Genomic DNA, 12550 nt, shown 5'->3' with positions numbered 1-12550 from the left:
GAAATAACCTGTGAAATACCCAGGAAAGACTCCGATGTTTTGTCTATATCACTGTTTTGTTACATTCACATTCAGAGGTTGACTTTGCATGGGAAGTGATCTAAGATGTTTAAACTCAGACAGCTTTTAGGGAAAGACCTTCTCTCGTTGCGTTAAACCACAGAAGAAAAGTAACCAGCGGTTAAACCACAGAAGAAGAGTAACCAGCGGTTAAACCACAGAAGAAGAGTAATCAGCGGTTAAACCACAGAAGAAGAGTAATCAGCGGTTAAACCACAGAAGAAGAGTAACCAGCGGTTAAACCACAGAAGAAGAATAACCAGTGGTTAAAGCTGCATCATGAGGACTACTCTGTCTGGGGTGGAAAGGTAGGTCTACTCTGTCTGGGGTGGAAAGGTAGACCTACTCTGTCTGGGGTGGAAAGGTTGGTCTAACTTTTGAAAGGACCATACTCAGATTCCTTAAAATATCTTAGATTTAATTATTTGCAAACAGGGACAGTTTCGTTGCAAACAAGACACAGTGATTTAGCATTGGATAAATATGATAAAATGAATTAATCCCGTCCTCCCAGTCCGTGGGCCTTGTCAGTAGTATTTTTCTATTTTCCCTCTTGGTTTTAATTTTTGTATCACAAAATGTAAGGTGACTGATCACTTCCGCACAGTAGGTGGCAGCATGCACAAACAAAATGTGCTGAACACTATGACACCGAAGAAGAACACTCAAAATGGCGACACGGTAGAAAAGTTCATGCTGTTTTGTCTGTTTTGTATACCCCTTATCTTTTCCATGTAGTTGTCTTAGTAATAATACCAAGTCACTGCTATCTGACATAAGGAAATAAGTGTTGTTGTTTTTTTTTGACAACGTGAGAATTGAATGTTATCGAAGTTACAAACTGTTATTATTCCACACATTTTATGATCACAGAAGGCCCACTAGCTATGCTATTTGTTTTTATTTTTTACTTTGGGTGGAAATGTCAAAGATTATCAGTGTGTCTCTAAGAGAGTTGTTGGAAGAAATCATCTGTTGAAGTGAGCATGAAGAGGATCAACACATAGAAATGGAAGAGGATGTGAAGAAAGTGAAAAAGGTACGCGACTAACTTTATTTAGGTAGTTAAGTGTGGTAGAAACAGGCTTGGTTTCAGGCGTCGTTTTTTCTCTCGTTTCGTGATTGTCATCATTATACTTTCGTAACTGACTAAAAAACATCACGTTATGTTGCTACAATTCTGGCCGATATTTCTCTAAATGCGCCTTGTGTGATTTCTACAAAATAGTAAATAAACGGTCCTTTGCGCAGTTTATATCCGTCCAAGGGTGGTAACATTTATGTTTTTCAAGTTTCACTAATCTAGATCTCAACATCTGGTCCACAAAGTAAGAAAATCTCAAGGATGTTGGTAAACCTTGCATTTTGAAAACATCATTCCATGCTCAATCGCGACAAGCTAGAGCCTGGACTCGGGGTAGATGTAAATATACATGTGTCTTCCTCCATTTAGTGTGGTGTTACATTTAGTATGTATACATTTAGTATTTGTTACAATTTAGTATGTTTTTAGCCTTATGTTGTTACATTTAGTATGTTGGTTACATTTAGTATGTTGTTCATTAGTAGTGTTCTAATTTAGTAGTGTTTATATTTAGTATGTTGTTACATTTAGTAATGTTGTTACATTAGTTGTTGTTAATTAAGTAAGTTGTTTACATTTAGTATGTTGTTAATTAGTATGTGTGTTAACATTTAGTATGTTGTTACATTTAGGTATGTTGTTTACATTTAGTATGTTTGTTACATTTAAGTATGTTTGTTACATTTAGTATGTTGTTATATTTAGTATGTTTGTTACATTTAGTATGTTGTTACATTTAGTATGTTGTTACATTTAAGTATGATTGTTATATTTAGTATTGTTGTTACATTTAGTATGTTGTTATAATTTAGTATGTTGTTACATTAGTAGTTGTTATCTTTAAGTATGTTTTACAATTTAGTATGTTGTTATTTAGTATGTTTGTTACATTTAGATGTTGTTACGATTTAGTAGGTTGTTAGTTATGTTTTACATTTAGTAATGTTGTTAATTAGTATGTTGGTACATTAGTATGTTGTTACATTTAGTATGTTGTTACATTTAGTATCGTTGTACATAGTATGTTGTTACATTAGTATGTTGTTACATTTAGTATGTTGTTCATTTAGTATGTTGTTACATTTAGTATGTTGTTACATTTAGTATGTTGTTACATTTAGTATGTTTACATTTAGTATGTTGTCAATTTAGTAATGTTGTTACATTTAGTATGTTGTTACATTTAGTATGTTGTTAACATTTAGTATGTTTACATTTAGTATGTTGTTACATTTTTAGTATGTTGTTACATTTAGTCTTTGTTACATTTAGTATGTTGTGTACATTTAGTATGTTTGATTACATTTAGTATGTTGTTACATTTAGTATGTTGTTTACATTTAGTATGTTTAGCATTTAGGTATGTTTGTTTACATTTAGTATGTTTGTTACATTTAGTATGTGTGTTACATTTAGTATGTTGTTCATTTAGTTAATGTGTTAGTGACTTTAGTATGTTGTTACCATTATAGTATGGTTGTTACAGTTTAGTATGTTGTTACATTTAGTATGTTGTATAGTATGTTAATGGTGTTTGTTATGTGTTGTTACATTTAGTATGTTTGTTTACATTTAGTATGTTTGTTACATTTAGTATGTTGTTACCCATTTAGTATGTTTGTTACATGTGTAGTATGTTGTTACATTTAGTATGTTGTTACATTTAGTATGTTGTTACATTTAGTATGTTGTTACATTTAGTATGTTGTTATGTGTTGTTATGTGTTGTTACATTTAGTATGTTGTTATATTTAGTATGTTATGTTATGTTACATTTAGTATGTTGTTACATTTAGTATGTTGTTACATTTAGTATGTTGTTACATTTAGTATGTTGTTACATTTAGTATGTTGTTACATTTAGGTATGTTGTTACATTTAGTATGTTGTTACATTTAGTATGTTGTTACATTTAGTATGTTGTTACATTTAGTATGTTGTTACATTTAGTATGTTGTTACATTTAGTATGTTGTTATGTGTTGTTATGTGTTGTTACATTTAGTATGTTGTTACATTTAGTATGTTGTTACATTTAGTATGTTATGTTACATTTAGTATGTTATGTTACATTTAGTATGTGTTACATTTAGTATGTTGTTACATTTAGTATGTTGTTACATTTAGTATGTTGTTATGTGTTGTTATGTGTTGTTACATTTAGTATGTTGTTACATTTAGTATGTTGTTACATTTAGTATGTTACATTTAGTATGTTGTTATGTTATGTTACATTTAGTATGTTGTTACATTTAGTATGTTGTTACATTTAGTATGTTGTTACATTTAGTATGTTGTTACATTTAGTATGTTGTTACATTTAGTATGTTGTTATGTTATGTTACATTTAGTATGTTACATTTAGTATGTTGTTACATTTAGTATGTTGTTACATTTAGTATGTTGTTACATTTAGTATGTTGTTATGTTATGTTACATTTAGTATGTTGTTATGTGTTGTTATGTGTTGTTACATTTAGTATGTTGTTACATTAGTATGTGTTAGCTAGTATGTTGTTACATTTAGTATGTGTACATTTAGTATGTTGTTACATTTAGTATGTTGTTACATTTAGTATGTGTTACATTTAGTATGTTACATTAGAGTTGTTACATTAGTATGTTGTTACATTTAGTATGTTGTTACATTTAGTATGTTGTTACATTTAGTATGTTGTTACATTTAGTATGTTGTTACATTTAGTATGTTGTTATGTTATGTTACATTTAGTATGTTGTTATGTGTTGTTATGTGTTGTTACATTTAGTATGTTGTTACATTTAGTATGTTGTTACATTTAGTATGTTGTTACATTTAGTATGTTGTTATGTTATGTTACATTTAGTATGTTGTTATGTGTTGTTATGTGTTGTTACATTTAGTATGTTGTTACATTTAGTATGTTGTTACATTTAGTATGTTGTTACATTTAGTATGTTGTTACATTTAGTATGTTACATTTAGTATGTTGTTACATTTAGTATGTTGTTACATTTAGTATGTTGTTACATTTAGTATGTTGTTACATTTAGTATGTTGTTACATTTAGTATGTTGTTACATTAGTATGTTGTTACATTTAGTATGTTGTTACATTTAGTATGGTATTTATTAGTTTGTGGATGTTCCTCATCCATTTCATATAGGTTTTATGAATTCGAGTTTTGTATGATATGTGTTAGGAATTTAAATTGGTTGTGGCCTCAACTTCAGTACTACAGGGTAGATCCTGAATGTGACGCAGAGGTCTGAGGCACTGCATCTCAGCGCTTCAGGCGTCACTACAGACACCCAGGTTCGAATCCAGGCTGTATAACAACTGGCCGTGATAGGGAGTTCCCATAGGGCAGTGCACAATAGGCCCAGCGTCGTCCGGGTTTGGCCGGGGTAGGCTGTCATTGTAAATAATAATTTGTTCTTAACTGAGTTGCCTAGTTAAATAAAGGTTAAATAAATAAATAAAAATATAATAATAATAATAATAATAATAAACACTAATATTACTGAATATCCTGGTATGGCACACGGTCATTATAAAGTTATGCCAATCTGGATATTGCCCAAGTCTACTGTAAAAAATATATAGATATAAACTTTGACTCTGGGTGTATGTTTCCTGTGATCGCAGTCAGATCTTTAATGGGGAAAGGGTTCTTGGTGTCATCTGTCATTGAGCAGGTCACTCACAGATGTTCTTCTCTTTCTCTCTCTCATCTGAAAGGAAGGGGGTGTCAAGGAGAGTAGGGGTGTGGTTATAGTGTCAGCTGTCGAGGAGAAGGGTTGACAGTAGGGGTGTGTTTATTGACAGTAGGGGTGTGTTTATGGACAGTAGGGGTGTGTTTATGGACAGTGGGGGCGTGTTTATGGACAGTAGGGGCGTGTTTATGGACAGTAGGGGTGTGTTTATAGACAGTAGGGGTGTGCATCTTTCACTTTCAAGATGATTCGATACGTATCTACATGGGCTCCGATATGAAACTGGAACGATACGTTTTAGTTTGAAATGATTCAGTTTGTTTGCATAATCACATTCATTTTCCATTCTACATTAAAATATGCTGCGGATGGGGCTCATGAGCTGGGCCTCTCTGAGTGGACTTCTGTGTGTGTCTATGGTGGATCCTATGTAGGCACCTGATCTGAGCCATACAGGAGACTAGGGATCTACCACCCACTATCAAATTAAGGGGGGAATATAAATGTATTTTGTCCCCCCCCCCCCACACACACTTTGGTTCTGAAATCTCATCACCCACTAGTTAACTTGTAAGTTTGGCAGATGAAGTGTTTGAGCTAGTTAATGTATCAATATTTATTGTTTACAAATTACCTTTGACATAGCCGGTGAATATATATATATAGCACAACTTTGGATTTCACTCTCAAAATCAAATTGTTTTTTTTACTATTTTGGAAGATGTACGGAGCGATTTTTCTCCTCTCTTCAGCCATGCAGTGTACCACGTAAAAGTGATTGCTGTTCTCGTTATACAGGGTCAAGGTGATTAATGTAATAGTTTACAATAGTTAATAATAAACTATTACATGAATCACCTTGACCCTGTATAACGAGAACAGCAATCACTTTTACATGGTACACTGCATGGCTGAAGAGAGGAGAAAAATCGCTCCGTACATCTTCCAAAATAGTAAAAAAAACAAGTAGTGTTGAAAGGGCAACTCTGCCAATTCTTCAAATTCTTCTGGCACAACACCAACAACATACTGTATGTGAAAACGCTGCGTTTTGAAGAAGAGAAACATATCAACTGTAAACGTTCTGCCTGATGACATTTTAATTTTACCTTTATTTAACCAGGCAAGTCAGTTAAGAACAGATTCTTATTTTCAATGACGGCCTAGGAACAGTGGGTTAACTGTCTGTTCAGGGGCAGAATGACAGCTTTGTACCTTGTCAGCTCGGGGCTATGAACTTGCAACCTTTTGGTTACTAGTCCAATGCTCTAACCACTAGGCTACCCTGCCGCCCCTCCACTCTATCCACTAGGCTGTCAACACTGTTCCGTGCAGTTCAACTCTGAATGAGAGAACGCATCAATTGTCATCAAAACATTTTTTTTTTGGGGGGGGGGGGTATTTTCAGTAGATAGAAAGAATGCAAAATGAGCAACAACAAAAATAGTGAATTGGCAATCCGTAATATATATTTTTTTTTTATCGATTTTCTGACCGATGGATGCTACGTTGGGATCGGTTTGGGGTCTGTGGACCAATGAACTCCTCATTTCTTAAACATTTGAATCGGGGCTGATGAATCGGGGCTGATGAATCGGGACTGATGAATCGGGACTGATGAATCGGGGCTGATGAATCGGGACTGATGAATCGGGGCTGATGAATCGGGGCTGATGAATCGGGACTGATGAATCGGGACTGATGCGAATCAGTGAATCATTCCATCTGTGGTTTGCAGTGTCATTCACAGTAGACACTTGGCAGGCAGAGTTTCTTCTTCTGAATCGTTCTCTCTCTGAATCGTTCTCTCTCTGAATCGTTCTCTCTCTGAATCGTTCTCTCTCTGAATCGTTCTCTCTCTGAATCGTTCTCTCTCTGAATCGTTCTCTCTCTGTCGAGAGGAGAGGCAAGGAGTCTTATTATCTATATTTGGTCAGGTGGATGATCATCACGTGGAACAAGAAAGTGTTTTCCTTTCACTTGAAGGAGTGGTGCACATGTTTCCCTCTGGTTGACACACAGACATGGATGTTTCCCTCTGGTTGACACACAGACATGGATGTTTCCCTCTGGTTGACACACAGACATGGATGTTTCCCTCTGGTTGACACACAGGCATGGATGTTTCCCTCTGGTTGACACACAGGCATGGATGTTTCCCTCTCTGGTTGACACACAGACATGGATGTTCCCCTCTCTGGTTGACACACAGACATGGATGTTTCCCTCTCTGGTTGACACACAGGCATGGATGTTTCCCTCTGGTTGACACACAGGCATGGATGTTTCCCTCTGGTTGACACACAGGCATGGATGTTTCCCTCTGGTTGACACACAGGCATGGATGTTCCCCTCTCTGGTTGACACACAGACATGGATGTTTCCCTCTGGTTGACACACAGACATGGATGTTTCCCTCTGGTTGACACACAGACATGGATGTTTCCCTCTGGTTGACACACAGACATGGATGTTTCCCTCTGGTTGACACACAGACATGGATGTTCCCCTCTGGTTGACACACAGACATGGATGTTTCCCTCTGGTTGACACACAGACATGGATGTTTCCCTCTCTGGTTGACACACAGACATGGATGTTTCCCTCTGGTTGACACACAGACATGGATGTTTCCCTCTCTGGTTGACACACAGACATGGATGTTTCCCTCTCTGGTTGACACACAGGCATGGATGTTTCCCTCTGGTTGACAAACAGACATGGATGTTTCCCTCTCTGGTTGACACACAGACATGGATGTTTCCCTCTCTGGTTGACACACAGACATGGATGTTCCCCTCTGGTTGACACACAGACATGGATGTTTCCCTCTGGTTGACACACAGGCATGGATGTTTCCCTCTGGTTGACACACAGACATGGATGTTCCCCTCTGGTTGACACACAGACATGGATGTTTCCCTCTGGTTGACACACAGACATGGATGTTTCCCTCTCTGGTTGACACACAGACATGGATGTTTCCCTCTGGTTGACACACAGACATGGATGTTTCCCTCTCTGGTTGACACACAGACATGGATGTTTCCCTCTCTGGTTGACACACAGGCATGGATGTTTCCCTCTGGTTGACAAACAGACATGGATGTTTCCCTCTCTGGTTGACACACAGACATGGATGTTTCCCTCTCTGGTTGACACACAGACATGGATGTTCCCCTCTGGTTGACACACAGACATGGATGTTTCCCTCTGGTTGACACACAGGCATGGATGTTTCCCTCTGGTTGACACACAGACATGGATGTTTCCCTCTCTGGTTGACACACAGACATGGATGTTTCCCTCTGGTTGACACACAGACATGGATGTTTCCCTCTGGTTGACACACAGACATGGATGTTTCCCTCTGGTTGACACACAGGCATGGATGTTTCCCTCTCTGGTTGACACACAGGCATGGATGTTCCCCTCTCTGGTTGACACACAGACATGGATGTTTCCCTCTCTGGTTGACACACAGACATGGATGTTTCCCTCTCTGGTTGACACACAGACATGGATGTTTCCCCCTCTGGTTGACACACAGGCATGGATGTTTCCCTCTCTGGTTGACACACAGGCATGGATGTTTCCCTCTCTGGTTGACAAACAGACATTGATGTTTCCCTCTCTGGTTGACAAACAGACATGGATGTTTCCCTCTGGTTGACACACAGACATGGATGTTTCCCTCTCTGGTTGACAAACAGACATGGATGTTTCCCTCTGGTTGACACACAGACATGGATGTTTCCCTCTGGTTGACACACAGGCATGGATGTTTCCCTCTGGTTGACACACAGACATGGATGTTTCCCTCTGGTTGACACACAGACATGGATGTTTCCCTCTGGTTGACACACAGACATGGATGTTTCCCTCTGGTTGACACACAGACATGGATGTTTCCCTCTGGTTGACACACAGACATGGATGTTTCCCTCTGGTTGACACACAGACATGGATGTTTCCCTCTCTGGTTGACACACAGACATGGATGTTTCCCTCTGGTTGACACACAGACATGGATGTTTCCCTCTCTGGTTGACACACAGACATGGATGTTTCCCTCTCTGGTTGACACACAGGCATGGATGTTTCCCTCTGGTTGACAAACAGACATGGATGTTTCCCTCTCTGGTTGACACACAGACATGGATGTTTCCCTCTCTGGTTGACACACAGACATGGATGTTCCCCTCTGGTTGACACACAGACATGGATGTTTCCCTCTGGTTGACACACAGGCATGGATGTTTCCCTCTGGTTGACACACAGACATGGATGTTTCCCTCTCTGGTTGACACACAGACATGGATGTTTCCCTCTGGTTGACACACAGACATGGATGTTTCCCTCTGGTTGACACACAGACATGGATGTTTCCCTCTGGTTGACACACAGGCATGGATGTTTCCCTCTCTGGTTGACACACAGGCATGGATGTTCCCCTCTCTGGTTGACACACAGACATGGATGTTTCCCTCTCTGGTTGACACACAGGCATGGATGTTTCCCTCTCTGGTTGACAAACAGACATTGATGTTTCCCTCTCTGGTTGACAAACAGACATGGATGTTTCCCTCTGGTTGACACACAGACATGGATGTTTCCCTCTCTGGTTGACAAACAGACATGGATGTTTCCCTCTGGTTGACACACAGACATGGATGTTTCCCTCTGGTTGACACACAGACATGGATGTTTCCCTCTGGTTGACACACAGACATGGATGTTTCCCTCTCTGGTTGACACACAGACATGGATGTTTCCCTCTCTGGTTGACACACAGACATGGATGTTTCCCTCTGGTTGACACACAGACATGGATGTTTCCCTCTGGTTGACACACAGACATGGATGTTTCCCTCTGGTTGACACACAGGCATGGATGTTTCCCTCTCTGGTTGACACACAGGCATGGATGTTCCCCTCTCTGGTTGACACACAGACATGGATGTTTCCCTCTCTGGTTGACACACAGGCATGGATGTTTCCCTCTCTGGTTGACAAACAGACATGGATGTTTCCCTCTCTGGTTGACACACAGGCATGGATGTTCCCCTCTCTGGTTGACACACAGACATGGATGTTTCCCTCTGGTTGACACACAGACATGGATGTTTCCCTCTCTGGTTGACACACAGGCATGGATGTTCCCCTTTCTGGTTGACACACAGACATGGATGTTTCCCTCTGGTTGACACACAGGCATGGATGTTCCCCTCTGGTTGACACACAGACATGGATGTTTCCCTCTGGTTGACACACAGACATGGATGTTCCCCTCTCTGGTTGACACACAGACATGGATGTTTCCCTCTGGTTGACACACAGACATGGATGTTCCCCTCTCTGGTTGACACACAGACATGGATGTTCCCCTCTCTGGTTGACACACAGGCATGGATGTTCCCCTCTCTGGTTGACACACAGACATGGATGTTTCCCTCTGGTTGACACACAGACATGGATGTTTCCCTCTGGTTGACACACAGACATGGATGTTTCCCTCTCTGGTTGACACACAGGCATGGATGTTCCCCTCTCTGGTTGACACACAGGCATGGATGTTTCCCTCTGGTTGACACACAGACATGGATGTTTCCCTCTGGTTGACACACAGACATGGATGTTTCCCTCTGGTTGACACACAGACATGGATGTTTCCCTCTCTGGTTGACACACAGACATGGATGTTTCCCTCTCTGGTTGACACACAGACATGGATGTTTCCCTCTGGTTGACACACAGACATGGATGTTTCCCTCTGGTTGACACACAGACATGGATGTTTCCCTCTGGTTGACACACAGGCATGGATGTTTCCCTCTCTGGTTGACACACAGGCATGGATGTTCCCCTCTCTGGTTGACACACAGACATGGATGTTTCCCTCTCTGGTTGACACACAGGCATGGATGTTTCCCTCTCTGGTTGACAAACAGACATGGATGTTTCCCTCTCTGGTTGACACACAGGCATGGATGTTCCCCTCTCTGGTTGACACACAGACATGGATGTTTCCCTCTGGTTGACACACAGACATGGATGTTTCCCTCTCTGGTTGACACACAGGCATGGATGTTCCCCTTTCTGGTTGACACACAGACATGGATGTTCCCCTTTGGTTGACACACAGGCATGGATGTTCCCCTCTGGTTGACACACAGACATGGATGTTTCCCTCTGGTTGACACACAGACATGGATGTTCCCCTCTCTGGTTGACACACAGACATGGATGTTTCCCTCTGGTTGACACACAGACATGGATGTTCCCCTCTCTGGTTGACACACAGACATGGATGTTCCCCTCTCTGGTTGACACACAGGCATGGATGTTCCCCTCTCTGGTTGACACACAGACATGGATGTTTCCCTCTGGTTGACACACAGACATGGATGTTTCCCTCTGGTTGACACACAGACATGGATGTTTCCCTCTCTGGTTGACACACAGGCATGGATGTTCCCCTCTCTGGTTGACACACAGGCATGGATGTTTCCCTCTGGTTGACACACAGACATGGATGTTTCCCTCTGGTTGACACACAGGCATGGATGTTTCCCTCTGGTTGACACACAGACATGGATGTTTCCCTCTGGTTGACACACAGGCATGGATGTTCCCCTCTCTGGTTGACAAACAGACATGGATGTTTCCCTCTCTGGTTGACACACAGGCATGGATGTTTCCCTCTCTGGTTGACAAACAGACATGGATGTTTCCCTCTCTGGTTGACACACAGGCATGGATGTTCCCCTTTCTGGTTGACACACAGGCATGGATGTTCCCCTTTCTGGTTGACACACAGACATGGATGTTTCCCTCTCTGGTTGACAAACAGACATGGATGTTTCCCTCTCTGGTTGACACACAGGCATGGATGTTCCCCTTTCTGGTTGACAAACAGACATTGATGTTTCCCTCTCTGGTTGACACACAGACATGGATGTTCCCCTCTCTGGTTGACACACAGACATGGATGTTTCCCTCTCTGGTTGACAAACAGACATGGATGTTTCCCTCTCTGGTTGACACACAGGCATGGATGTTCCCCTCTCTGGTTGACACACAGACATGGATGTTTCCCTCTCTGGTTGACAAACAGACATGGATGTTTCCCTCTCTGGTTGACACACAGGCATGGATGTTCCCCTTTCTGGTTGACACACAGGCATGGATGTTCCCCTTTCTGGTTGACACACAGACATGGATGTTTCCCTCTCTGGTTGACAAACAGACATTGATGTTTCCCTCTCTGGTTGACACACAGACATGGATGTTCCCCTCTCTGGTTGACACACAGACATGGATGTTCCCCTCTCTGGTTGACACACAGACATGGATGTTCCCCTCTCTGGTTGACACACAGACATGGATGTTCCCCTCTCTGGTTGACACACAGACATTGATGGTTCAGGCTGCTGGAGGGAGGAGGGTGAAGGGAGGAGGGAGGAGTGCTTACATAAACCAGACAGGAAGTTACACTGCTTTCTGTCGTCTGCCCACACAACACTCCAACCGGGACCAGAACTCCAACTGGGAACTTGCCTACCATCTTTTTATCCAGTCTTGTTTCCTCGTTAGACAAACTATAGCTGTAGCCATAACTCTCTCGTCCTTTGTGTATTGAGATTAGCAAGGTGGGGGAAATGTTTAAGCCCTACTTTTTGAAGTCTGGGAAGGCGTTGTTAGGTGGTGG

General features: G+C 41.0%; 1 protein-coding gene across 1 annotated transcript in view; it reads left to right on the top strand.

Annotated features, from left to right (window-relative positions):
- Positions 1-682: 682 nt before the first annotated feature.
- ccm2 (CCM2 scaffold protein) overlaps positions 683-12550 on the top strand; it is a 41739-nt gene continuing 29871 nt past the window's right edge. Inside the window, exon 1 of the mRNA XM_020475743.2 lies at positions 683-1099. Coding sequence (XP_020331332.1) covers positions 1070-1099 — 30 coding nt within the window. The 5' untranslated portion in view covers positions 683-1069. The remainder of the gene's footprint in view (positions 1100-12550) is intronic.

Source organism: Oncorhynchus kisutch, linkage group LG12, assembly GCF_002021735.2.
Source record: "Oncorhynchus kisutch isolate 150728-3 linkage group LG12, Okis_V2, whole genome shotgun sequence".
Taxonomy (NCBI): Eukaryota; Metazoa; Chordata; class Actinopteri; order Salmoniformes; family Salmonidae; genus Oncorhynchus; species Oncorhynchus kisutch.
Note: the sequence above shows the minus strand (reverse complement) of the source record. Positions and strands in the feature narration are given on the sequence as shown.